Source organism: Ostrea edulis, chromosome 6 (assembly GCF_947568905.1).
Source record: "Ostrea edulis chromosome 6, xbOstEdul1.1, whole genome shotgun sequence".
Taxonomy (NCBI): Eukaryota; Metazoa; Mollusca; class Bivalvia; order Ostreida; family Ostreidae; genus Ostrea; species Ostrea edulis.
The window spans coordinates 3,275,997-3,300,841 of record NC_079169.1 but is presented as its reverse complement, the minus strand read 5'-3'; the positions used below and the strand labels follow the sequence as shown (position 1 = coordinate 3,300,841).

General features: G+C 34.9%; 1 protein-coding gene across 1 annotated transcript; it reads left to right on the top strand.

Moving 5' to 3' along the window:
- Positions 1–7,454: 7,454 nt before the first annotated feature.
- On the top strand, positions 7,455–24,522 carry LOC125682892 (cell death abnormality protein 1-like). Its single transcript, XM_056141258.1, has 8 exons — positions 7,455–7,569; positions 7,718–7,776; positions 13,672–13,812; positions 16,778–16,811; positions 16,967–17,025; positions 18,163–18,288; positions 19,267–19,381; positions 22,752–24,522. Exons 1-8 carry the CDS (start codon positions 7,466–7,468, stop codon positions 22,807–22,809), a joined length of 696 nt encoding a protein of 231 aa, XP_055997233.1. The 5' UTR covers positions 7,455–7,465; the 3' UTR covers positions 22,810–24,522.
- Positions 24,523–24,845: the final 323 nt, after the last annotated feature.

The following is a 24,845-nucleotide window of genomic DNA, read 5'->3' as shown; positions in this document are numbered from 1 at the left end:
AACTTGTTCAGCTGACCGATAAGGTCGTTAGGGCTTTTAGTTTGATTCTATCATGGGTGGGAATAAATGACCGGGGATTTCAAAAACCCCACCAATGAGCCCAATGTGTAAAGTAAAGTTCAACTTGTATTCGAAAATTTATTCTGGTATGGTAATAACTCGATCACGAGTTTGCTGTTTCCCATGGCAGTTAAAGTGGTATTAAGTTTTGAAATAATGTCCTTAGAACAAAGAGTGAATAATGTGAAGAGAAACCTGATTTTACTAAAATTATTGAGACAAAAGGACAAGATATATCTAAGAATTAGAAAAAAAACGAGATTTCTGTACAGAATGTATAACTGCTAACATTCACCAAAGACTTTATATTTTTTAAGGAAGCTGTATAGCAAATGTACTTGTTTGTATTGCTCATGAAGAGGTGGAATGAGAAATCGCTAGCAGAGTGATTTGCTCCAAGAAGGTGATTTTTTTATACAGATATAAGTTTACCTGAACATGATGTAGGGCTCACGGCGGGTGTGACCGGTCGACAGAGGTAGTTTACTCCTCCTAGGCACCTGATCCCACCTCTGGTGTGTCCAGGGTCCGTGTTTACCCAACTATCTATTTTGTATTGCTTGTGTGGGTTATGAGATTGATCGCTGTTCGTTATCTTCACCTTTCATATGCCATATAGTTTCGTGTAATAATTCATATCTCTATCTACATGATTTGCCGTTTTCATTTCTGCCTTTCTATTGATCAAGATCGGGGACTTCTGTGGCTGAGTGGTTGGAGCATCGCGCTCAAAATCACACAACCTCTCACCTCTGGACTGAGCTGTTTCGAATCTCGCTCGCACCGGTAAGTGAGAAGGTTTCCCAGTTTACTTTCGGAAGGTCGGTGCTCTCTTCCCAGGTACATTGTATCTGGATTATCTCTTCCACCAATAAAAAATGGGCGCCACTAGATAACTGAAAAATTGTTGACTGTGGCGGAAAATATCAATCAATTGATCAAGATCAATTAACACATGTATGAATATCGAATATTTGCACGGGTGATATGGTTTATGGTTTTAAAGACAACGACCTTTCCTGTTCTCTGCCCTCTGCCTTAAACAGGATCGGTTTAGCTGCTATATTTACTGTTGATTTAAAATTCTATATATTTAATCCACTATCATTTGACATACTAATGAAAAGTGAAGGTAAGGAACAGTGATTAATCTCATAACCAATATGAGCAATAAAAGATAGAGAGTTGGATAAACACAGACCCCTGGACGCACCAGAAGTAGGATCAGGTGCTGAAGAGAAATAATCCTTCCCATGCCGACCGGTCATACCCGTCGTGAACCCTATATTGTGATAAGATAAACGGAGTTATCCGTCGTCAAAAACAGTGTACCAGAACAGTCTAACAATCGGCATGAATAACGTCAGAAAGAGTTTGACCCAATGAGAGGTTGTATTGGCAAACTAGATCGTTATAACGACCACAGAATTTGCGAAATGCTGACTTAAAACGAGACTGTTAGAATCCCTGCACCATCAACTTGTTTGTCAGTAGCTTGCCTCGATTTAGCAACTGACCATACGCAAAACAAAATCTCGCATTTCGAATCAGTTAAGAGATTTAAACATCATATGCAGGCGTTAATGGAATAATGCTACATAAATATGGGAAGTTGACGATGGAGAAGTTGCAATCATCCCGTATGTCATAAAGTTGAGATTTCAGTTTGCCGTTAACATCTACTTTCAATAAAATATCTTATTATGAAGCAGAATTGGACGACTCTGTGGTGTCTTTTATTTCGAGTTCATTGCGATGTATTTAATCAACATATGGATGAAAATTATCATTGTTAATATATATTACGTCGCCGATATATCTAAATGTCCAAATGAAGGCCACAGTAAGAATTTTTTTTCTCCACACGTAGAAGTTTTTGAATAAATTCTGCTCTATAGCAATATAAAAACAAGTCAGCTAACAAAGGAGCAGAATTCAAGCCCATGGGAATTCCATCAGACTATTGGAAGACCTGATCACCAAAGACCACCAAGTTATTGTCAAGGAGGAACTCCAGCATATTTTTTATTTTAACTTCAGAGTACTTGCACGTGGTATCAGAGTGGCGTTGAACAAAGCAATATTTTGAATAATTGCTCACAAGAAAGGAATATGTGCGTTTTCCATTTTTGTTGAAGAAGCAACTGTCTATGATGTCAAAAAGACCATTCTTTAATTTAACCTCAGGAATGGTCGTGTAAAGAGTTGAAACGTCATACGTTTTGATGTTGTCGATTTGAAAAATAGTGTTTTGATTTCAAGTTTACTAAACGTTATTTAGAATGTTTTATAATCCACATTTGATTTACACCACTTCTGGCATATGTAGCCGCACAGTATGTTTGAAGTTTCTCCTTCACAGCTAATAATATTTTCGTGAGGAGCAAAGCTAGGGGCTTAGTATAACATTTACTTGATCCAGCAATGTATATTTGTTTGTAAGGGATTTTATGAAGTTTAGGAATCCAGCATAGGTACGGTAACACATATATTTATCCGACCTATTGATTGGGATATTAAATGTGTATAAAACTGAAGCATAAATTTGAAGAATTTCGTCTTCTGAAAGGGCAGTTGGAGTATAGGTTTGATTACTAAACGTGGAAGTAATGCCAAATTCCTTTAAAATGCGGTTGTAATAATGAGTCTTACAAACAAAGACAATGTTGTTACAAGTTTTGCCATGTGGAACCAAAACATATTCCTCATGTAAACTGTCTAATTCTTTTAGTACTTCCGGTTTACTAAACACAGAAGGATAGATGGTAGGTACTTTTGTTTTAATCTGTCTGATGCAGGATCTTGATATTCCTCATACACCTTTAATCCATTCTGACAAAGTATAATGTTCTTCTTTTTCATATTTAGCCCATTGTCTAGCATAATCCTTGACAAAATTCATAATAGAGATGAATTTCTGTCGCTAATTGAAAGTACGAGGTTCTCTGTATTTAGAACCTTTTAGAATAAGTGATTTGAGGTCCTCATTTTCAACAATACACGTATAAACATCACTAGTAATGACTTGTCCAGCAGGACTATAGTTGAAAGAAGTCGAAGAACAAGAACACGTAGGTGAATTAAGTATAAGATGATTTATATCTAGGTACTGCAAAACTGGTTTATAATTGAAAAGTTTGGATGCAATAGTTGAAGTATATTTGTGGGAAATACTGGATGTAGACTTGAATTTGAAATAAGTTGGAATATACGACTGAACTTTTTTATTACGAAGAGTGTTGCTTATGTTGACGGCATATATTCCTTTGTTTGAACTTTGAGCTTAAGGAACTGGCGGCACGATTTGGACGGAATATCATACATGACCCGTGGTGGTTTAAAACATCTGTGAATAATCATAGAGTTCAGTCGATATTCAGGATTTGAAAAATCCAAGTATAAACTAGCTGTGACTTCCTGAAATAACGTATGTAAAACTTTCAATCGAACAGAAAGGTGAAGATAACGAACAGATTAGAAATTTTTGTGTGAATATGTTGTGGACCTAATTTTCTGTTGACTTGGTCTTCTATATGAACGATGTCCATGGCTGCGTTTCCGTCTTCGAATTTTCGGAAAGAGCCTCATCACATTCACATCATTTCCTTGTGGACTAGTTAAATTCCCCACATCGTACACATTATCATTGCATCCGTATGGAAATGCAGTACCTAGGGTACAGATCCAGTGATCTTTTCGTTATCTACGAAATGGGTATTTTTTTTTTATGTTGGACTGTTTGACCCAATGATAAATTGTATTGGTAAAATGCATAATGATAACGACCATAACACCTGTGAATAATTGCTAATTTTAAACGACACTGTTGGCAACCCCGTGACAGTAATTTCCTCATGATTATTTTTGATTTTCTCTAATATTTCTACAATCAAAGTGGATGCACGCCCCATGATTAAGCAATGGAGAGGTACCGTTCCCAACTTACCAAGTTAATACTGTAAAGGAAAGGTGAAGATAACGAACCGTGATCAATTTCATAGCTCTTATAATCAATACAAAATAGATAGTTGCGCAAACCCGGACCCCTGAATATACCAGAGGTGGGAGGAGGAGTAAGAATACCCTCGCGACCGGCCACACCCGCTGTGAGCCCTATAGCTTCATCAGGTAAACGACATTATCCGTAGTCAAAATCAGTGTGACAAGAACGGTGTATCAATCGGTATCAAACACGTCAGACAGCATCTGATGCAATGATAGGTAAACTAGTTGGTTATAATGAGCATAGGATTTGCGAAATGCTGACTTTAAACAGTGAAGTACATGCTACCGGTGAGGGGTCTGATTGATTACATTAATTTTATTGATATCTCCCTAAGAAATTTACCAGGATATGGGTTTTATGTGAAATTTGGCACAGTGTATTCTAAGGTTTAAGGAAATTGGGCGAGGTTCGTCGTGGGTCAGTTGAATGGTGGTTCCCCTTGGTGGGGTGACTGCGAAGTTGGTTGACCTGTTCGCAGCCAAGTGAAGTTTGCGCACACCGAGTTAACTGATTCCATATGTATTGTTATTTAACCAGTGATTTTGAAAAATCTGTGTAATTGAACTGTGACTGAATCTTGTCAAACTGTGACTGTTGTCAAAGGATTACTTTCACAACTTCCAACTCCATAATCAAAATTAACTCAAAGTGGTTCGATATATATTGTGTTTTCAGTGAATTTGAAACTGCTCTGTGCAATTAAATTGTGATTTTTGAAACTGTGAATGTTGTCAAAATGAGTACTTTTATCATAACTCATTGTGTAATTCAGCTAAATATTGAGTGTATTTAACATATTCTAATTAAGTAACCATCCAGGGTTGACCCGGAGTGGTCAATTTTGAACTTGTTGTTTGATGTTACATTTTTGTTATTAATGTTGCATTTGTCTGGGTTGTTAATGGCACCCCACAAATTCTCGTTGAATGCCACAGCTAATGCTTGCCAAATAAAGTTTAAACTTGTTTTACTTGTTTCTTCTCTTTAAGAAAATATAAGTAGAAGTAAATTGCCGTAATGGTACTTTAGACTGGACGATTGGGTGGTAATGATTTCTATCAAACCACTCGATACTTTGAGTCCCGTAACAAGTTGCTAAGGAGGGAAGGAGAAAAACCTGTTGAAAAAGGATTCAAAATTATATTACAATAAATTAAATATATGATAGTGGTCAAATGTAAAAGCGAACGTTTCTGGATAAGTACAAGCCACTTAGATCATGTGATGAATAAAGTACTTTGGCATTTTACCATGTATTAAGGATTTAGAGTGTTTAGTTTACGATGTCATGATATATTTGTGTATAAAGATGGAATTATTTCCCATGCTGTAATTCTTATGAAGCATTTTGTATTGAGAGTAACTCCAGATACTGTACATTATCAAATGAAATATATAGGTCATCGCATTTTGTAAAGCTGCGATACTATGAACTGAATCATATATTTCAACGTCAGAAAGTTACAACTTTCCATGAAAAGCATCATCAAAATTTCACAAAAACTGGTTGTAACGATATAGGTGTATTCATATCAATTTCATGTCAGTGTTTCTTTCACAAAAATATCTGTGTCAAATAAAGGGAATATATTGCCTCTTGGATGAAAACAGTTATTATCCTTGGGTTCAATATTTTGAAGGGAACCATTGATTATTCATATATACTGTAATATATGCCTTTAAAACAAGACATTATGTTGCTATCAGGCAGTCCCGTGAGGATCCGTGTTAGAAAAGGTCCTCAGTACACCTTAGTTGTCGTAAGAGGCGAATAAATAGGGCGGTCCTTCGGATGACACCGCAAAAACCGAGGCCCCTGTCACAGCAGTTGTGGCACAATAAAGATCCCTTCCTGCTCAAAGGCCGTAAGCGCCGAGCATAGGCCTTACTTTTGCAGCCCTTTACCGGCAATAGCGACGTCTCCATATGAGTGAAATGTTTTCGAGAGGGACGTTAAACAATATTCAATCAATCAATGGTATCATTCATAAATTCAAATAAATCTTTGACTTTTCAAAATCTTTAGACGTATCTTTCGACAGGGGATGCTAAATCCTCATAGGCACCCGATCCCACCTCTGGTGTGTCCAGGGGTCCGTGTTTGGCCAACTATCTATTCTGTATTGCTTGTAGGAGTTATGAAATTGCTAGCTGTTCATTATCGTCACTTTAACGTACATGTAATTCGCCTTTCACGTAAATGTAACATGATATTGAAATGACTTGAATGTTATTTTCTTTCAGTTAACAGAGATCAATATCTGACCATTTTAATTTCTGATTGTCTGTTCCACAACGTATGCAAAATAACATGTTATTGTATAGGCCTATTTTATTTGATATTGTATTTGGGTTGTGTATACCAATGCAGTCTACTTGCTTTATGTTAGTTTCTTCTGTGACACTTAATGGTTAGGCAGTATTATTTTTGCATCATTGCCCTTCTATTTAAGTTATTTCCCATTTGACAATTGTGCAAATTTCCTTGGTTGGAATGCATTATCATTGACAATATTATATATATACCTTTTTCCATTTCAGATATCTGTTGAATTTTTTATGAGTCTTTAGAGTTGACGTGTTTCATGCCGAGTTTTAGGCCGTTCTTGGCACACTGATTTTGAATACGGATTGCTCCGTTTACCTGATCAAGATATACATGTAGGACTCACGGAGGGTGTGACCAGTCGACAGGGAAGCTCACTACTCCTATGCACCTTATCCCGCCTCTGGTTTATCCAGGGGCCCGTGTTTGCCCAACACTCTATTTTATTTTGCTTATAGAAGTTATGAGATCGATCACTGTTCGTTTTCTTCACCTTTCATGAGCAACATTCATAATTACATAATTCAGCCTGCAATTTGTTATTAAATATTTCATGTATGTACTTCCCCTGACTTCCTATGTAAACTTTCAAAGGAACAAATTAAAAACAATGGAGTGAACATGATGTACATGTGGACCTCATCGCTTGTTGGCGTTCCTTTCAGGTAAAAGTGAAAAACGTCCTGAAAAACTCACACTGGGAAATACAGCCAATTACAGCATATCATAACTTTCAGCTCCTGTAAGCAATACAAAATAAATAGATGGACAAACACGGGTCCCTGGACACATCAGAGGTGGGATTATGTGCCTAGGAAGAGTAGGCACCACCTGTCGACCGGTTACACCCGAATATTTAGGTCTGACATTGCAAAACATCGAGTTAACAGCCACCTGTTCAGGACGTGATAGATCCATCAGCTGAGATACTTTGGGGGGTATTACACGAGAGTACTGATTTATGAACTGACACCAGAAAGTACTTCATTTTCATATTACATAAAAGGAAATATTTGTAAAAAGCACCGGGAAACCTTACTCTGGAAATATTTTGCCAGTTATTTTCTATTAAAATGTATGTGAAGAAGTTTTTAAAGACATGGTATTTTTATTTGTGCATAAGAGGATTTTTCATCCTTGCAGCCAATACAACAGAACATGGCGATTGTTATGATGAGTAAGTATTATTTTAATATATTTTGTAAAAGACACGTGATATCATAATTGTATTCTAATCAAATACATGTAGATACAACAAAACATTTTAGGATAATATACACTAGTTTCATGACACGTTAATAATACAATGTCTTTTCATATACAAGATTGACAGGGAAGCCGAGATGCTGCTCTGATTACAGAAATGTTTCAGGAAGATGTGAATGTACGTATTCGATGTTATTACAACAGTTTTATGTGTAATTGGATATTTAGTAGATGTTCTGAAATTCGCTGTATTACATCTTGGGTTTTAGGGTTGAATCGTCATCAATATTTTCTAAAATGTTGTATAGCAATTTAACACATTACTATATATACATTGTATGTAGTTTTTGAAAACGGGAATGATTATTCATTGTATTCAAGGAAGGTTTCGTTTTGTTATTTCAGATTTTCTTTTGAATTTGAGTAATTTAAAAACATATTGTATACGGTCAAAATTGTGCAATAAAACCGATAACAAAAAATGTTTACAACGCAAAAATTAAAAGAAAAGTGTACGTGAACGTCTCCATTATTCTAAAAACGTCTCTATTCCGTTTATTACGTTTGCACTTAGTTATTGTCTTAATACTTATCTCTATTGTGGTAACACTTGTCCATTGTGTTGAAATTATTGTTGTACCATTTTCTCTATTGGTTTTACACTTGTGGTTTGTGTTACATGTAAAGCTTCAGTATTGTGTTAACACTTCTCCACTGTGTTCGCACTTCTCCACTGTGTTCGCACTTCTCCACTGTGTTAGCACTTCTCCACTGTGTTAGCACTTCTCTATGTTGTCCACACATTTCCATATGAATTCTCTGATGTATTATTTTGTTTTAAACTCACCTCAGCTTTATTACATTAATAGTTTTTGCCTGAGTTTAGGGGATGAACTATATAAAGTTATTATGTATTAAGATATCTAAAATATATTATTGATGTGTAAACAGCATGTCTAGGTTCATTTGGTTGGAACTGTAATATAACCTGCCCGGATGGATATTGTGGACATGGATGTAGAGATAAATGTGACTGTTTGTCTGATTCATATGACAAAATACGCAGTTGTTTAAAGGACACATCGCATGTTTTTAAACTTTTTATTTTTTTTCAGCAAAATTAATTCATTTCATGCTTAAAACTACTTTACATGTGTTTTAAATGAAACAGTTTGCGTAGTTTTCGAGTTTGAAAGCGATGAAATCCAAATCTTGCGATATGCATATTTTCTTCGATATTTTACGCGCCATTATCTGTGACGTCATATGCGACCTCGAGCGAGAAGATTTGAAAACAGTTGATAGCCATTTTATAAACAGATTAGATTTAATTGACAAACAAACAATTATCACATTAACAGCTTGTAAATAACACTGCATTGGGGTGTTTTGTGCCATTTAAGGGTGTACTTGCTGTCAGTAGAGAGGATTTCGAAGGAAGATATTTTTTGTCGGCACAACGACTTTGCCATAAAAACCCCCAGTAGAATTTGTCCCTGTACTTTTTCAAACAAGCACTTAGACAAAGACGCAGATAAACTGCGAGAAAATGGTTCTATTGAAGCTACGCACTGTTACATATAGACCTACGGCATATGCTTTCCGTTCTGCTCTCGAATTCAATACACACTCGCACCAACTGACCTTCACCTTGTAACAACATATAGGCAGAACTTTGCTAGCAGTGTCTACCAACTGGTAGTTTTAAAAAAGAAATTTAAAGATAAAAGATAATTGAACTTTCAATTATGAATAATAAAATATAATATTTTCCGACTTTGAATTGAATTATAATGTTCTCATTTTTTTTAAGGAACGCGTACGTGTTTACAACAACAGCACGCCGCGCTCCCACTTCCTAAGTAACAACGTGTAGATAACAAAAATTAATGATTAGGCCTAATAAAATTGCTTTAATAAAATAATTTAAAAGTATTGTGATTTTCACAATAAGTTTGATTATTATTATTATTATTTTCGAAATACACCCGTGACAGTAGGCCTAGTTGTCAATGATACATAATCGTATCATAATTTAGGCCTAGCTCTATCTAACTTCTCCAAAAATAAATTTAATAATTGCACTGTTTATTTTAGAAAAGCAACAACGCTAATTACAGTTGTTTACAGAAATGGCATTACCAAATTGTGTTTAGACAGTGATCCCATGTAAACATTATTTACTCGCAAATTTATGCAGATTTCATAGTCGATTTTCTCGCTACATTTGGGTCGCTATTTGTATGCACTGGTGGCTAAAAAGATATAAGACTCGGGGATTTGTCAACATCGAAATAAATGTTATCCATGGTAAATAAATTAGGCCCCTAAAACCCGAATTTTTAAAAATATCTAACACTACTTTTACAACAAGTTGATCGACCAAGGTTGCATATGACGTCACTGTACCACGTGACTATCTATCTAATTAACTAGGCTTTTTGAAATCGGGGCTTAGATTTAAGTCCGTATTGTGGCTAATTATCGCAATACTTCAGCGAACGAATTATTACAATTAATTTCTATAAGCATAAGGAAGACACAATGCATATAATTCTGTATACTTTGAAAACACGAGATGTGTCCTTTAAGTAAGTTTTATTCATGTCTAGTTTCGATGAAGGAAAAAGCATAGTTTCCGTAAATCATTTTATTTCACTTTCAACTTGAAGATTGTCTACATTTTTGGAGACGCAATAATTCCATAAAAACAAAATACAGTAATTAAAGTCTTGCATATCTTATTGAAAATATATATGAACGGCAAACTAATAACTCAACTTTATGACACGTAGGATGATTTAGTAGTATCACCAACTTCCCATATTTATGAAACAATATTCCATTATTACCTGCATATGGTGTTTAAATTCCTTAAGTGATTCGATACGCAAGAGATTGTTCTGTGTATGATCAATTTTATATCGAGGCAGGCTACTGAAAATCAAGTTGTTGAGACAGGGGTTTCAAAGCAATACAAGCTGTAACTGACGGTGTTTTTTCATCTATTGAATTATGCACTAAATATCACCTATCGGTATAACTACATGTAATATAATCCCCAAGATCTCAAGAAAAATTCAGCAAAATAAACAAGGGAATATTGTTTGAAAGCATACCAACAATGAGCGTTTCTTATAAACCGCAATCGTATACAAGGGCATTAGAACGATGATTGCCGAACATAGTCGGGTTGCTGAGGCTGAGGTCATTTAGAAAGATGGAAACTGACGTGAGTAACTACACGTTTGTTACACCCCAAATCGTTGCCCGTCCCAAATCGTCGCCGTCGACGATTCGGGGTTCTTTATGTAACACCGGCGACGATTCGGGGATAATCTCAAACCCCAAATTGTCGTCCCCTTTGCTGCAACTATTTCAAAACATGATTTACATACAAACTGGCCCATTTTTTAAACACCTTCTCCTCTCTCTGTTCTTCTTTTTCTTCTGTTGTCCAACTATGACCACAAAAGTTTTTTTTTTTTTTTACCTTACACGCATTTGAATCTTCGACTTCGTCTTCTACTTTTTCTGTTGTATATTTTATAAAAGAGTTATTATGATCACAGTATTTGTTATTATTGTTTTGGTTGGTAGTAGTTTTGTTACTATTGAAAGAATTGTATTTGTTTTTGATGGTTGTGGCGTGTGGTGGTGTTGTCATTGTTGTCTACATGAAATTTATTTTCGTCCAATCTTCCAGAGAGAGACCGAGAGGGAGAGAGAGAGAGAGAGAGAGAGAGAGAGAGAGAGAGAGAGAGAGAGAGAGAGAGAGAGAGAGAGAGAGAAATGAGAAGTCCGACAATAAATCGTTTTGTCTTTTGTTGTAAAGTCCTTCTATTGAAGAAGAAGTTGTTAGGTCTTGTGCACCGCATATTTGTTAATGACCTCATATTATATTTGATTACGGCTGTTTGGACACTCGTGAGAATCTTGAGAAACACCAACCCGTCCTCATTATTTCTCAATATTTTTGTTTGTTTAACTCATTGCGCTGCCCCCCCTCTCTAGATAAGTAAATGAACAAACAAGCAAACTAACACATAAATGAAACCTATGTGCTTAGTCCCATATAGCTGTGTTAGCAGTTCTATATGGTGCCATGTGCATGTTTCTTTTCGGAAGTGATCAGGCATTCTTTGAAAAATTCACATGTGCATGGTGAAGTTGAACTTAATTATTTTTTAAGCATGGTACTTTATGTAACCAACTCAGCGTTTACTTAACATTTTCCAGACCCTGTACATTATAGATGTTATAAAAACATTGAAGATATACACATAACATTTTAAAAATGCTTCTCTTTTTCTTTCTTTTTTTGTTGTTGTTAATATTTAATTTGTCATTGTTCCAGTATGTTTATACTGTTTATATATTTTATAAAAATCCGGTCATTTCTGTTTTTGAATATTTTTTTTAATTAGCATTTTTGAATATGTTAATTGCTTGATATGTCATTGTTCTTGAAATTATATTAATTGAAATTGTTGTTGTGTTGATGTAATGACAGTTTGTATAGGATCACTTAATTTCGAGCAGACAGTGCTAGAAGTGTGTCGCAAGTTTGCTACAAACTGTGTGCCAGAAGTCTGCAGCAAGAGCGTGCCGCAAGTTTGCCGCAAACATTGTGCCAGAGGAAAAATTTGCATACGAAAAGTATACTTGCGGCAAATATGCCGCACACTGTGTGCCAGAAGTGTACAGCAATTGTGTACCGCAAGTTTGCTGCAAACTGTGTGCCAGAGGAAAAATGTGTATACGAAAAGTATACTTGCGGCAAATGTGCTGCAACTAGTTGTGGCAAACTTGCCGCAAATACGCTGCAAATTTGCAGTAACTGTGTGCCAGAGGACTTATATTTTGGTAAGGATAGTAGCACACATAACATGATTAGATTGCTCAAAATTATTGACTTCCATCATAAATAGATTCACTCATTAGAGGATGTACTTCTAAACAATTCACATTAAAATTTTAACAGTCAACTCTTTACAGTTTGTCAATACTACATATCATTGAGTTAACAGCTGTCTGACGTGTTTCCTACCGATTGATAGGCCGTTCTTCTTGGCACACTGATTTTGACTACGGATTAGTCAAATTACCTGATGAAAACATTGGGGCTCTGGGAGGGTTTGACTTGTCTACAGGGGATGCTTACTCCTCCTAGGCACCTGACCCCATCTCTGTTGTGTCCAGTGGACCGTGTTTTTTCGAATTTCTATTTTGCATTGCTTCAAGGAGTTTGTATATGTCTGAGTTGTTAGTTTACCATTACAATAAGGACGAAGCAGATGTGGAGGACTTGTGGAGTCTTTTATCTCACCGTTCACAGGGCTATATTGAAACGGCATGTGAGTGAAAATGGTTATGTTTAAGAGATAAAATGTCAATATATCTAACTGTCGAGTTGAAGGCTACAGGCAGCAACTTTTTCTTCTCAAGTAGAAGCTGAAAGTTGAAGATAACGAACAGTGATCAATCTCATAACTCCTATAAACAATACAATATGGATAATTGGGCAAACACGGACCCCTGGGCACACCAGAGGTGGGATCATGTGCTTAGGAGGAGTAAGCATCATCTATCGAAAGGTCACACCCGCCGTAAGCCCTATGAAATGAGCTGTTGGGAAATGATACAATTAGTGGATTATTATATTATTAAAATATCATAAATTCAAATACTATTGAAAAGGGGTTTAAATAAATCGTTTAAATACATTTTACTGATAATATCACCGTGAATGTTAAAGTTCCTTCTGTGCTTTAGAAGTCACAGAAAAAAATACAGAAATGTTTCGGGTAAATATTTGTATCTGCAAATAAAACTGCAAGCAATCTTTTCTTTTTAAGTATTAATGATTATATATGGAGATATAAATATAAGACTTGATAAGATTTTTTACTTCAAAACTACTCTCCTGGAATGTTGTTCTTCTCGACAATATCTTGAAATGCTCAATATTCCTATTGATGTGGCAAAAATAATATATCTACGTGAAAGGCGTTGTAAATGGTTTACTATGATAAATACAATTAATAAGAATAGTTTTTGTATTGATTTTCAGACTGCATAGGATCGTTTGGAGAAAACTGCAGTCAGCCCTGTTCTTTTGGATTCTTTGGCTATAGATGTAAAGAAAAGTGTAACTGTAGCAGTGATACGCATTGGTGTGACAATATTTCCGGTTGCAAGATTAAAGTTAACGGTATGCATATCACATTTTTGAAAGTAAGATAAATCCAGCATGATTTGATATCAATAAAATTATACAGTGGGAGTGTTCTGTGACATTCAGACGTCTAGTAAATTTTACGATATTTATTTGATATATGATGAATTTTTTATATAGAATCAATGGAATTACTATAAGATATAAGACAGGATAGAGCATGCCTATCTAAAGCCTACAACAGTAGAAAGAAAAGTATTAAGAACATATCTGAAATGTTTGCACGGAAAAGGGAAATCTAAAAACAAAATATACATATACGATACCTTATGATTATTTTTTCCAAAACACACTATGAATGTGAATAATTGACATTCGTCTCGGTAATGATATGTAAATGCAATTAAGAAAGTTTTTTCACGCAATGATATCTGGTTGATCAAATCTAATTAACTTTTGTGAATTCAACGACATTCATTATGATGATATTTTATGTATAGTAAAATCACTGGTATTGCCATTGGGATGAGTACCACAGAGACCCAGGTGTATGTGTATTTTTTTGGTTCTGTTCTCCCCATACAATGTATCAATGGGGATACGAAAAGTATTAACAAGGAAATAAAACCTATTAACGAGGTACGGAAACGTTTCAATGGGGATACAAGCCAAGAAAGTTTGACCAAAAACTGCAAACAGTTTTGTAAGCATGGAACTGCAGCAATCTGGTCATCAATTAGTACTGTTATTCAGTTTTTACGGGAGATGCGCTTTACAGTAGATTAGATCATGTCTGTCTCATTGAAATGAATCTTCAAAAACATTCATGTTTGAGATGTACTTTAGACTGGACGATTGGATGGTAATGATTTATATCAAAGCGCTAGATACTTTTAGTCCAGTAACGAGTTGCTAAGGAGGGAAGGGAAAAAACTGTCCAAAAAGGATTCAAAATCATATTACAATCAATTAAATATATGAGAGTCGTCAAATGTAAGAGCTAACGTTTCTGGATTAGTACAAGCCACTTAGATCATGTGATGGGTAGAGTTGAGTACTTTAGCATTGTACCGTGAATTAATGATTTAGAGTGTTTAGTTTACGATGTCTAAAAATGTTATTTTTCCCCATGCTCTAATTCTTATGAAGCAATTTTATTGAAGATAACTCCACATACATTATCAAATAAAATATGTATGTCATTGCATTTTTTAAAGATGCAATACTATGAACTGAATCATAAATGAACGTCAGAAAATTATAATTTTCCATGAAAATCATCATCAAAAACTGGTTGTAACGATATAATAGTATTTATATAAATTTAACTGTTTCTTTTACAAAAATATAGAAAATACCTGTGTCAAATAAAGGGAATATATTGCATCTTGGATGAAAACCGAGTTATTGCATTGGGTTCAATATCTTGAAGCATACCATTGATTATTCATATATACTATAAACGTAGACCTTTAAAACAAGACATTATGTTCCTATCTGGCATAAATTTGAATAAATCTTTGACTTTGTAAAATCGTTAGTACGTACATGTAACATAAGATTGGAATAACATGAATGCTGTTTTCTGACCATTTTAATTTCTAATTGTCTGTTTCACCATATAAGCAAAGTAGTATAGTTTTATAGCCGCATTGTATTTGATATGATATTTGGGCTGTGTATACCGATGGTGTATATTTCCTTTATGTTATTTTTTTTTTCTGAGACACTTAATGGTTCGACAGTTTTAGTGTTCCATCCTTTGCCCTTCTGTTTAAGTTATTTCAGTATTGACAGGAGTGCAGGTCTAAACTTGTTTAGAATTACGTATCATTAATATTGTATAAATACTTGTTTCCCTTTCAGATGAAAGGTGAAGATAACGAACAGTGATCAATCTCATAACTCCTACAAACAATACAAAATAGATAGTTGGGCAAACACGGACCTCTGGACACTACCAGGGATATATGTTGAATCTTTGATGAGTCTTTGAATCTGACGTGTTTCATGCCGATTGTTAGGCATATCTTTGCACACTGATTTTGACTACGGATAGCTCCATTTACCTAATCAAGATATAAGACTCACGGCGGTTTGACCGGTCGATTGGGGATGCTTACTCCTCCTAAGCACCTGATCCCGCTTCTGGTATATCCAGGGGTCCGTATCTGCTCATTCCTTTATTTTGTATTGTTTATATGACTTATGAGATTGATCACTGTTCGTTATATTCACATTTCATGAGCAACATTTATAATCACAGACTTCAGTCTATGATCTGGTATTGACGATTTCGTGTATGTAGTTCCCTTGACTACCTAAAGAACAAATAAAAAAAAAAATGAGCGAATATGATGTACATAATGTAGACATTAGGGACATATGATGTACTTGTTGACGTACCTTTAAGGTAAAAGTGGAAAAACGTCCTGAAAAACTAAACAAGTACGATATATCATAGCTTTCAGCTCCTGTGGCGTGATCTTAGTTTTCCAACTTACCATTAAATGTATTACAAGTCTCTTTTTGTCTAATGCAGAGCAAAAATCGAAATGGAAGGTGAAGATAACGTATAGTGCACGTGATCAATCTCATAACTCCTATAAGCAATACAAAATAAAGAGATGGACAAACACGGGTCCCTAGACACACCATAGGTGGCATCAGGTGTCTAAGAGGAGTAGGTATCTCCTGTCGACCGGTTACACCCGAATGTTTAGATCTGACACTGGAAAAAATCGAGCTCACTGCATGTTCCGGAAGTAATAGATCGATCAGCTGAAATACTTTATAGGTACTATGCGAGAGTACTGATTTACGAACTGACACCAGAAAATACATTATTTTCATATTACACGAAAGGAAATATTTGTAAAAAGCACCGGGAAACATTACTCGGGAAATATTTTGACAGTTTTTTCTATGAAAATGTATGTGAAAAAGTTTTTAAAGACATTGTATTTTTATTTGTGCATATAAGCATTTTTCATCCTTGCAGCATATAGAACATGGTACGGCTATTGTTATGATGAGTAAGTAACATTGTAATATATTTTGTAAAAGACACGTGATATTATAATTGTATTCTAATCAAATACATGTAGATACACCAAGCCATTTTAGGAATTGTGATAATATATACCTATTTCATGACACATTACTAATAAAATATCTTTTCATATACAAGATTGACAGAGAAGCCGATATGTTGCTCTGGTTACAGAAATGTTTCAGGAAGATGTGAACGTACGTATTCGTTGTTATTACAACGGTTGAGTTTTTATGTGTAATTGTACCTGTAGTAGGAGATTTTCTGAAATTCGCTGTATTACATCTTGAGTTTTAGGTCAACAACATTTTCTAAAAAGTTGTTTAGCAATTTAACACATTACTATATACACTATTTGTCGAAATGCGCATCTGGTGCATCAAAATTTGTACCGTATAAGTTTTACATTATGTCCCCTGGGTCGAAGCCTCTGCTGGTGGACTGTTAGTCCCCGAGGGTCTCTACAGCCCAATAGCTAAGTACTTCGTTACTAGCTTCAAAATACGGATGTATATTTAATTGCTGTTATAAAATTTAGAAATTCATTTCAAAATTAAGGATTATCTCCCTCATGCATAGCTCTTATCCTTAGACGAATTTGACTCCACTTTTTTGGCATGCTGTTTTTGGCTATAATAACTCTAAAATTTCATTGTTATTTCGGATTTCAAACATTTCGGTTGATCATCACTGAAGAGACATTATTTGTCGAAATGCGCATCTTGTGCATCAAAATTGGTACCGTAGAACTTTTACATACAAGTATGTTGAATCAAAGGAAGGTTGTGTTTTGTTATTTAAGATTTTCTGTTGACTTTGAGTAAGTTAAATACATTGATACATATTGTATAGAATCAAAACTGTGCAATAAAGCCGATACCAAAAATGTTCACAACGCATCCACGCTTCAAACGATATAAAAATCTCAACCAAAAATTAAAAGAAAAGTATATGTGAACGTCTCCATTATTATAAGAAAGTCTCTATTCCGTTTATTACGTTTGCAGGTAGTTATTGTCTTAATATGTCTCGCTATTGTGCGAACACTTGTTTATTGTGTTGGAACTATTTAAATGCATTAAATCTTTCCTAATATTGTAACATGTTCTTTATTGGTTTTACATTTGTATTGTGTTAACACTTCCTCACTGTGTTAGCAGTTCTATATAGTGTCAACACATGTCCATATGAATTCTCTGATGTGTTATTTTGTTTTAAACTCATCTGAGCTTTATTACACTAATAGTTTTTGCTTGAAATTAAGGGATAACATATATAAAGCCTGTACAATCATGTATTAAGATATATAAAACATATTGATTATTTGCAAATAGCATGTCTAGGATCATTTGGAGTGGCCTGTAAAAACATCTGCCCTGATGGATATTATGGACATGCATGTAAAAAGAAATGTGACTGTTTGCCAACTGAATCATGCCACAAAATTCATGGCTGTTCAGGTAAGTGTTATTCTTGTGTAGTTTCGATGAAGGGAAAACGCATTTTGCTAAATTCATTTCATTTCACTTTAAACTTGAAAATCGTGACACCTCTACATTTTTAGAAGACAGAAAAAATCCATAGATACAAAGCACAGTAATTAAAGTCTCGCATATCATTTTGCAAATAGATATCAACAGCAAACTAATAACTCACATTTATGACTCGTATGATGATTTAACTTTATCGTCACTTTGCCATATTTATGTAGCAATATTCCATTATCACCTGTCAGTGGTGTTTATATTAACTGATTCGATACTAAGAACTTTTTCTGCGTATAATCAATTTTAAATCGAGGCAGGCTACTGACAAAAAAGGTGATGTAACAAGGGTTTCAACAATCTCGTTTGAAGTCAGCATTTTGCAAATTTTAGGGTCGTTATAATGATATAGTTCTGTCAATGCTCTTAGCAGACTGATTTTGACTATGTATTACTCCGTTTAGCTGATGAAGATATAGGAATCCGGTGTGTGGTTTACTATAACGAATATAATTAATAGAAATAATTTCTGATCGTTTGGAGAAAACTGCAGTGAACCCTGTTCTTTTCGATTCTTTGGTCATAAATGTCATGAAAAGTGTAACTGTAGCCCTGATACGCATTGGTGTGACAGTGTTTCCGGTTGCAAAATTAAACTTAACGGTATGCATATCACACTTTTTGAAAGTAGGATAAATCCAGCATGATTTGATATCAATAAAATTATACAGTAGGAGTGATCTACCACATTCAGAAGTCTAGTAGATTTTACGATATTCATTTGATATATGATATTTTTTTTATACAATAAATGATATTACTGTGTCATATACGACAACAGAAAACATGCAGATCTAAATCCTACAACTCGTATGAGAAAATTATTAAAAATTTATCCGAAATGGGAATCATAAAAATACACATGTGATACGCTTTGTTTTTCAAAACATACAGTAGATGTGAATAATCGGACTCAGGAAAACAGGACAAAACATTTAGCTTTCGGGGTCGTGGGATCAATCGTTGGAACTTCAGCAGCTTGGTTTTTAATGTATTTAGTGTGCAGCTGGTAAGTATACGCCACTTCTTTACAATAAATCTAAAGGGCCTATGTAATGCAATCGTAATTAATTGTATTTAAAAACGATATTCTTTGCTGAGTTGAGCAGAAAAAAACTGCATCAAAATCGGCATAGAAATAAGTCGTCAATGGTATAATGCAGCTATTTTTACTCGCTTTCAAAATGCAAGAGAACACTAGAACGGAGCTATTCAGCTGTAACATCACACCGGCATCACACATGCCGGCTAGTATAAAATATAAAGAGACCAACCGTAATTTATGCAGTGATTTAAGCAATAATTGGAGGTCCTCATGTCAAATTGGAGACACAACCATTGCCTTTCTAGTCGAATGCTGACCTAGACCTAAATCATTTGCCTCAAAATAGCCTTACAACCAACGAAGAGCGAGTTGGAAACAATAATTCAATGAATAACTTGTTAGTGCATTATAATCTATCAATACGTTTTTGTTATCAAATAAAGAAGTAAATATTATTGATAGTTTGCTTGCATATAAATCAAATTTAAAAAGACATTGCAAATAAGAATATTTCTAAAAATAAAAGCCGATAATGGTTTCGAAGTTCGTACTCCTGATGGTGCGCCTATAAAGCAGTGAATATTGAGTTCCCATCATATCAAGAACTGATATTTAAGTTATGGCATTAGTTTGTCAGTAAATGTAAATTCAAATATTATAGATATTGCATGTTTTGATTACACCAGATACAGAAATGATAAAAGAATTAGATAGGTTACATGAGGAATATGTTTTGGTTCCAGTTGACAAAGCTAGTAACAACATTGTCTTTGTTTGTCAGGCTCATTATTACAAATGTATTTTAAACGAACTTGGCATGAATTCCACTTTTGGTAATCATACTTATACTCCAACTGCCCTTTCAAAAGATGAAATTCTTCAAAACCATGCTTCAGTTTTAGACACATTTAATATTTCAGTCAATGGGTCGAATGAATATGAGTTACCGTACCTATACTGGATTCCTAAACTACATAAAAACCCTTACAAACAAAGATACATTGCTGGATCCAGTAAGTGCTCTACCAAGCCCCTATCTTTGCTCCTCACGAAAATGTTAACAGCTGTGAAGGAGAAACTTCAAACTTACTGTGCGACTACATGTGCCAGAAGTGGTGTTAATCAAATGTGGATTCTAAAAAAGTCTAAAGAACTTTTAGTAAACTTGAAATCACAGAATTGTTCCCAAATCAATAGCATTGAAACCTATGACTTTTCAACACTATACACGACCATTCCTCACGATAAATTAAAGACTAGACTTTTTGACATCATAGACAGTTGCTTCTTCAACAAAAACGGAAAACGGAAATATTCATATCTAGTGATCAGTCATTCAAAAACTTACTTTGTTAAACACCACTCTGATTCCACGCACAAGTACTCTGAAGTTGAAATAAAAAAAATAACATGAGGAATATGTTTTGGTTCCAGCTGACAAAGCTAGTAACAACATTGTCTTTGTTTGTAAGGCTCAATCTTACAACTGTATTTTAAACGAACTTGCATGTTTCAGTTTTAGACACATTTAATATTCCAGTCAATGGGTCGAATGAATATGAGTTACCGTACCTATACTGGATTCCTAAACTACATAAAAACCCTTACAAACAAAGATACATTGCTGGATCCAGTAAGTGCTCTACCAAGCCCCTATCTTTGTTCCTCACGAAAATGTTAACAGCTGTGAAGGAGAAACTTCAAACTTACTGTGCGACTACATATGCCAGAAGTGGTGTTAATCAAATGTGGATTCTAAAAAGGTCTAAAGAACTTTTAGTAAACTTGAAATCACAAAATTTATCCAAAATCAATAGCATTAAAACCTATGACTTTTCAACACTATACACGACCATTCCTCACGATAAATTAAAGACTAGACTTTTTGACATCATAGACAGTTGCTTCTTCAACAAAAACGGAAAACGGAAATATTCATATCTAGTGATCAGTCATTCAAAAACTTACTTTGTTAAACACCACTCTGATTCCACGCACAAGTACTCTGAAGTTGAAATAAAAAATATGCTAGAGTTCCTCATTGACAATATCTTCATGGTATTTGGTGATCAGGTCTTCCAACAGTCTGTTGGAATTCCCATGGGCACGAATTGTGCTCCTTTGTTAACTGACCTGTTTCTATATTCATATGAAGCAGAATTTATTCAAAAACTTCTACGTGAGAAGAAAAAATCTCTCGCTGTGACCTTCAATTCGACTTTTAGATATATCGACGACGTTTTGTCTATTAACAATGATAGCTTTCATTCATATGTCGATTTGATATATCCCTGTGAGCTCGAAATAAAGGACACCACAGAGTCGTCCACTTCTGCTTCATACTTAGATATTTTATTGAAAGTAAACATTAACGGCAAACTGACAACTCAACCGTATGACAAACGAGATGATTTCAGCTTCTCCATCGTCAACTTCCCACATTTATGTAGCAATATTCCATTATCACCTGCATATGGTGTTTATATATCTCAACTGATTCGATATGCAAGAGCTTGTTCTGAGTATAGTCAGTTTTTTAATCGAGGTAAGCTACTGACAAACAAGTTGATAGTACAGGGATTTCAACAGTCTCGATTGAAGTCAGCATTTTGCAAATTCTTTGGTCGTTATAACGATCTAGTTCGTCAATACAACCTCGCGTTGGGTCAAATGCTGTCTGACGTGTTTCATACCGATTGTTAAGCCGTTCTTGGCACAATGATTTTGACTGAGGATAACTCCGTTTACCTGATCATGATATGGGGTTCACGGCGGGTGTGACCGGTCATCAGGGGATGCTTACTCCTCCTAGGCACCTGATCCCACCTCTGGTGTGTCCAGGGGTCCGTGTTTGCCCAACTATCTATTTTGTATTGCTTGTAGGAGTTATGAGTTTGATCACTGTTCGTTATCTTCACCTCGCATAGGCTCTCTAAAACTGATATATAAACATTAGAGAAAAGTATCATATTTGATAATGATTTTGAATGTTCTCACTTTTGAAGGCTTTAAGAATTAAAGGTAATTTGAAGGTGTAATGTAAAGCGAGTGCTTTAATCGCGCACTTATCGTTAATCCTTGTCAGTCTGACAAACACAGGTAATTATGAAAATGAAAACAAGACAAGTTTAACCTTGAATTTAAAACGTTATTAACAGGCATTTGTATAAAGGCTTAATCTACAATGCTTAATTCAACATTCTACATATGGCCAATACACATTGTTTCGTAAAATGTACTTCTGGTGCCGAATAAAATATTTTTTTCGATGATATACATTGCTTGCCTACTTGTACATGTTAGTAATTTTTCCTTTGAAATTTGAAATGTGCAGGAAACGGAGATCGAATAGAAGGATGAAAGTTACCATGGAAGGTAAAACGTTTTCATAAGTAAACATTTCCAACAGACATAGATACCGTATTGTTCTTCCCCTAATTTTAGAATATATCATTTTCTAGATATGTATGTTTAAATGAATACTAGAAGCTATATATCTTTTTATAATTACTTTCACTAACGTAAGCACACAGTAAAGGCCGTGATTTGCCATCGCATTCATTTTCTACTGAATGTGATTGTTGGAAAACATAACCCCTATCTTAGAGTTTTAAAAATAATCGCAGGGAATTTAAAATGTGTAAACAATTATATTCTCGTATGAATATATACCTTCATTCTCCATTATATTTAAGTGAATTATTTCCAGTGATTTTGTGTGTTTCAGAGGAGGGACACTCTGGCATTAGTCTAGGTGAATCACAACGGCAACCGGAACGAAACACACCAGTAGTGCAATCTGGAAGAAATGTACGATCTAAATCACTTCAACATGGGGCTAAGAAAACAAAACCCGTAACTCGGTCACGATCTCTGTCACAAGACACATATGGACGATTAAATAGGCGTTCTGATGACTACAATCACTTAGACTTTCTTGGACATCACACCTAACTGTCAGTGTCTACTTTCAGTCGGAATTATAGCAAGATAAAGCTGAAACCATCTCATCGATATGGCAGCACTGATACTGAAACCTTTTCGAGGGAGAGTAGCAATATGTCAATAGTTATCAGCAACAATTTACATGATTAGTAAGATGAAATTATTGCCGGGTTAAAACCACAGTCATTGTATAATCATCGGTCTTACAGTTTTATAAGAGGACAATCAGAAACCCCGAAGAGGCTGCTATTGGCGAACCTGCGTTCAGCAACATTGTTGAACGCCCAGGGCACCATGATGATAAGCTTTCTATTGATGACAAATATGCGTCTGATCTAGTTGAAGACGTTGATCAAATGAATGGGTTTCAGAGAAAATGTTATCATTTTACTTTCAAATACTTAGATGGATGGGATAGCTTGACTATTATTTTGATAAGAAAGTTATTCCGAATAAAAATAATTTGGACAATTTCAACACAGGGATTATGGTGTTTCGTTGGGGATTTCATTTGTTTTTGGGGGGAGGGGAGTTTGGTCATTCCTGCCTATTAAGTTTGATGACACTACAGTTTCAACCCCAATATATATATATATATATATATAACATAGAATCCATCACACCATTGTTTATATCAAAACTTTGTACTTGATTCGAAGATGACAATTAAAAAAAATAAATGAAAGCAATAAAAGTTTGGATATCAGCCCACCCAAATACAATTCAAAATATATTTGTACGATAAGGTGCATACAATTCCGGTACTGATTTTGTAAACAACATATATAATGTGGAATCAAATTAAATAATAAAAAAAGGTAATTTAGGAAAAAAAATAAATTGTAATTTTGGAATGATAAGAAGAGAGGCCAGTGTAATGGGTATACTCCCCGCTAATTCCATCTGTATCTTGTGAGTATTTCCTGAACAGCTTCTCCCTTCTCTGGTCAAATAAAGTTGAGATAGAGGATCATCCCCTATAACATCATAATGAGGCATGTTCAACATGATACACGAGCTGTGGCTGCTTGTGTCAGGCTTCTTTATAACCTGAAAAACTCATACTTTTAGAATGAACATTCTTTTTTAGTTTGATTCATTGGAAAATGCACATTTCAATCATAAATGTAAACATTTAATATAAATTCAGATGTCTTGTCTGTCAGTTTGTTTGTTGTACTATATGGTTCTATCGTTCAAAAAACGGCGCTTCAATTAATTTCATCAAGCATGCACATGTTTGAGCGAGCCTTCTCATAGATATCAATGAAACCGTTTTTACTTTTGTCCCCCGTTACCAGTCATATTGGACCGGCTGTTGTAGTTCAGTGGTAAAATGTTCGCTTTGTAACTGGGAGGTGGTAAATCCAATTCTCCCTCATGACATGATCGATCAAATCAAATACATAAATACAGGTAATGATTAAATTGAAAATCTTGGGTATTTCGGATATGACCTTAGATACGGAGGTCCCATGTCGCG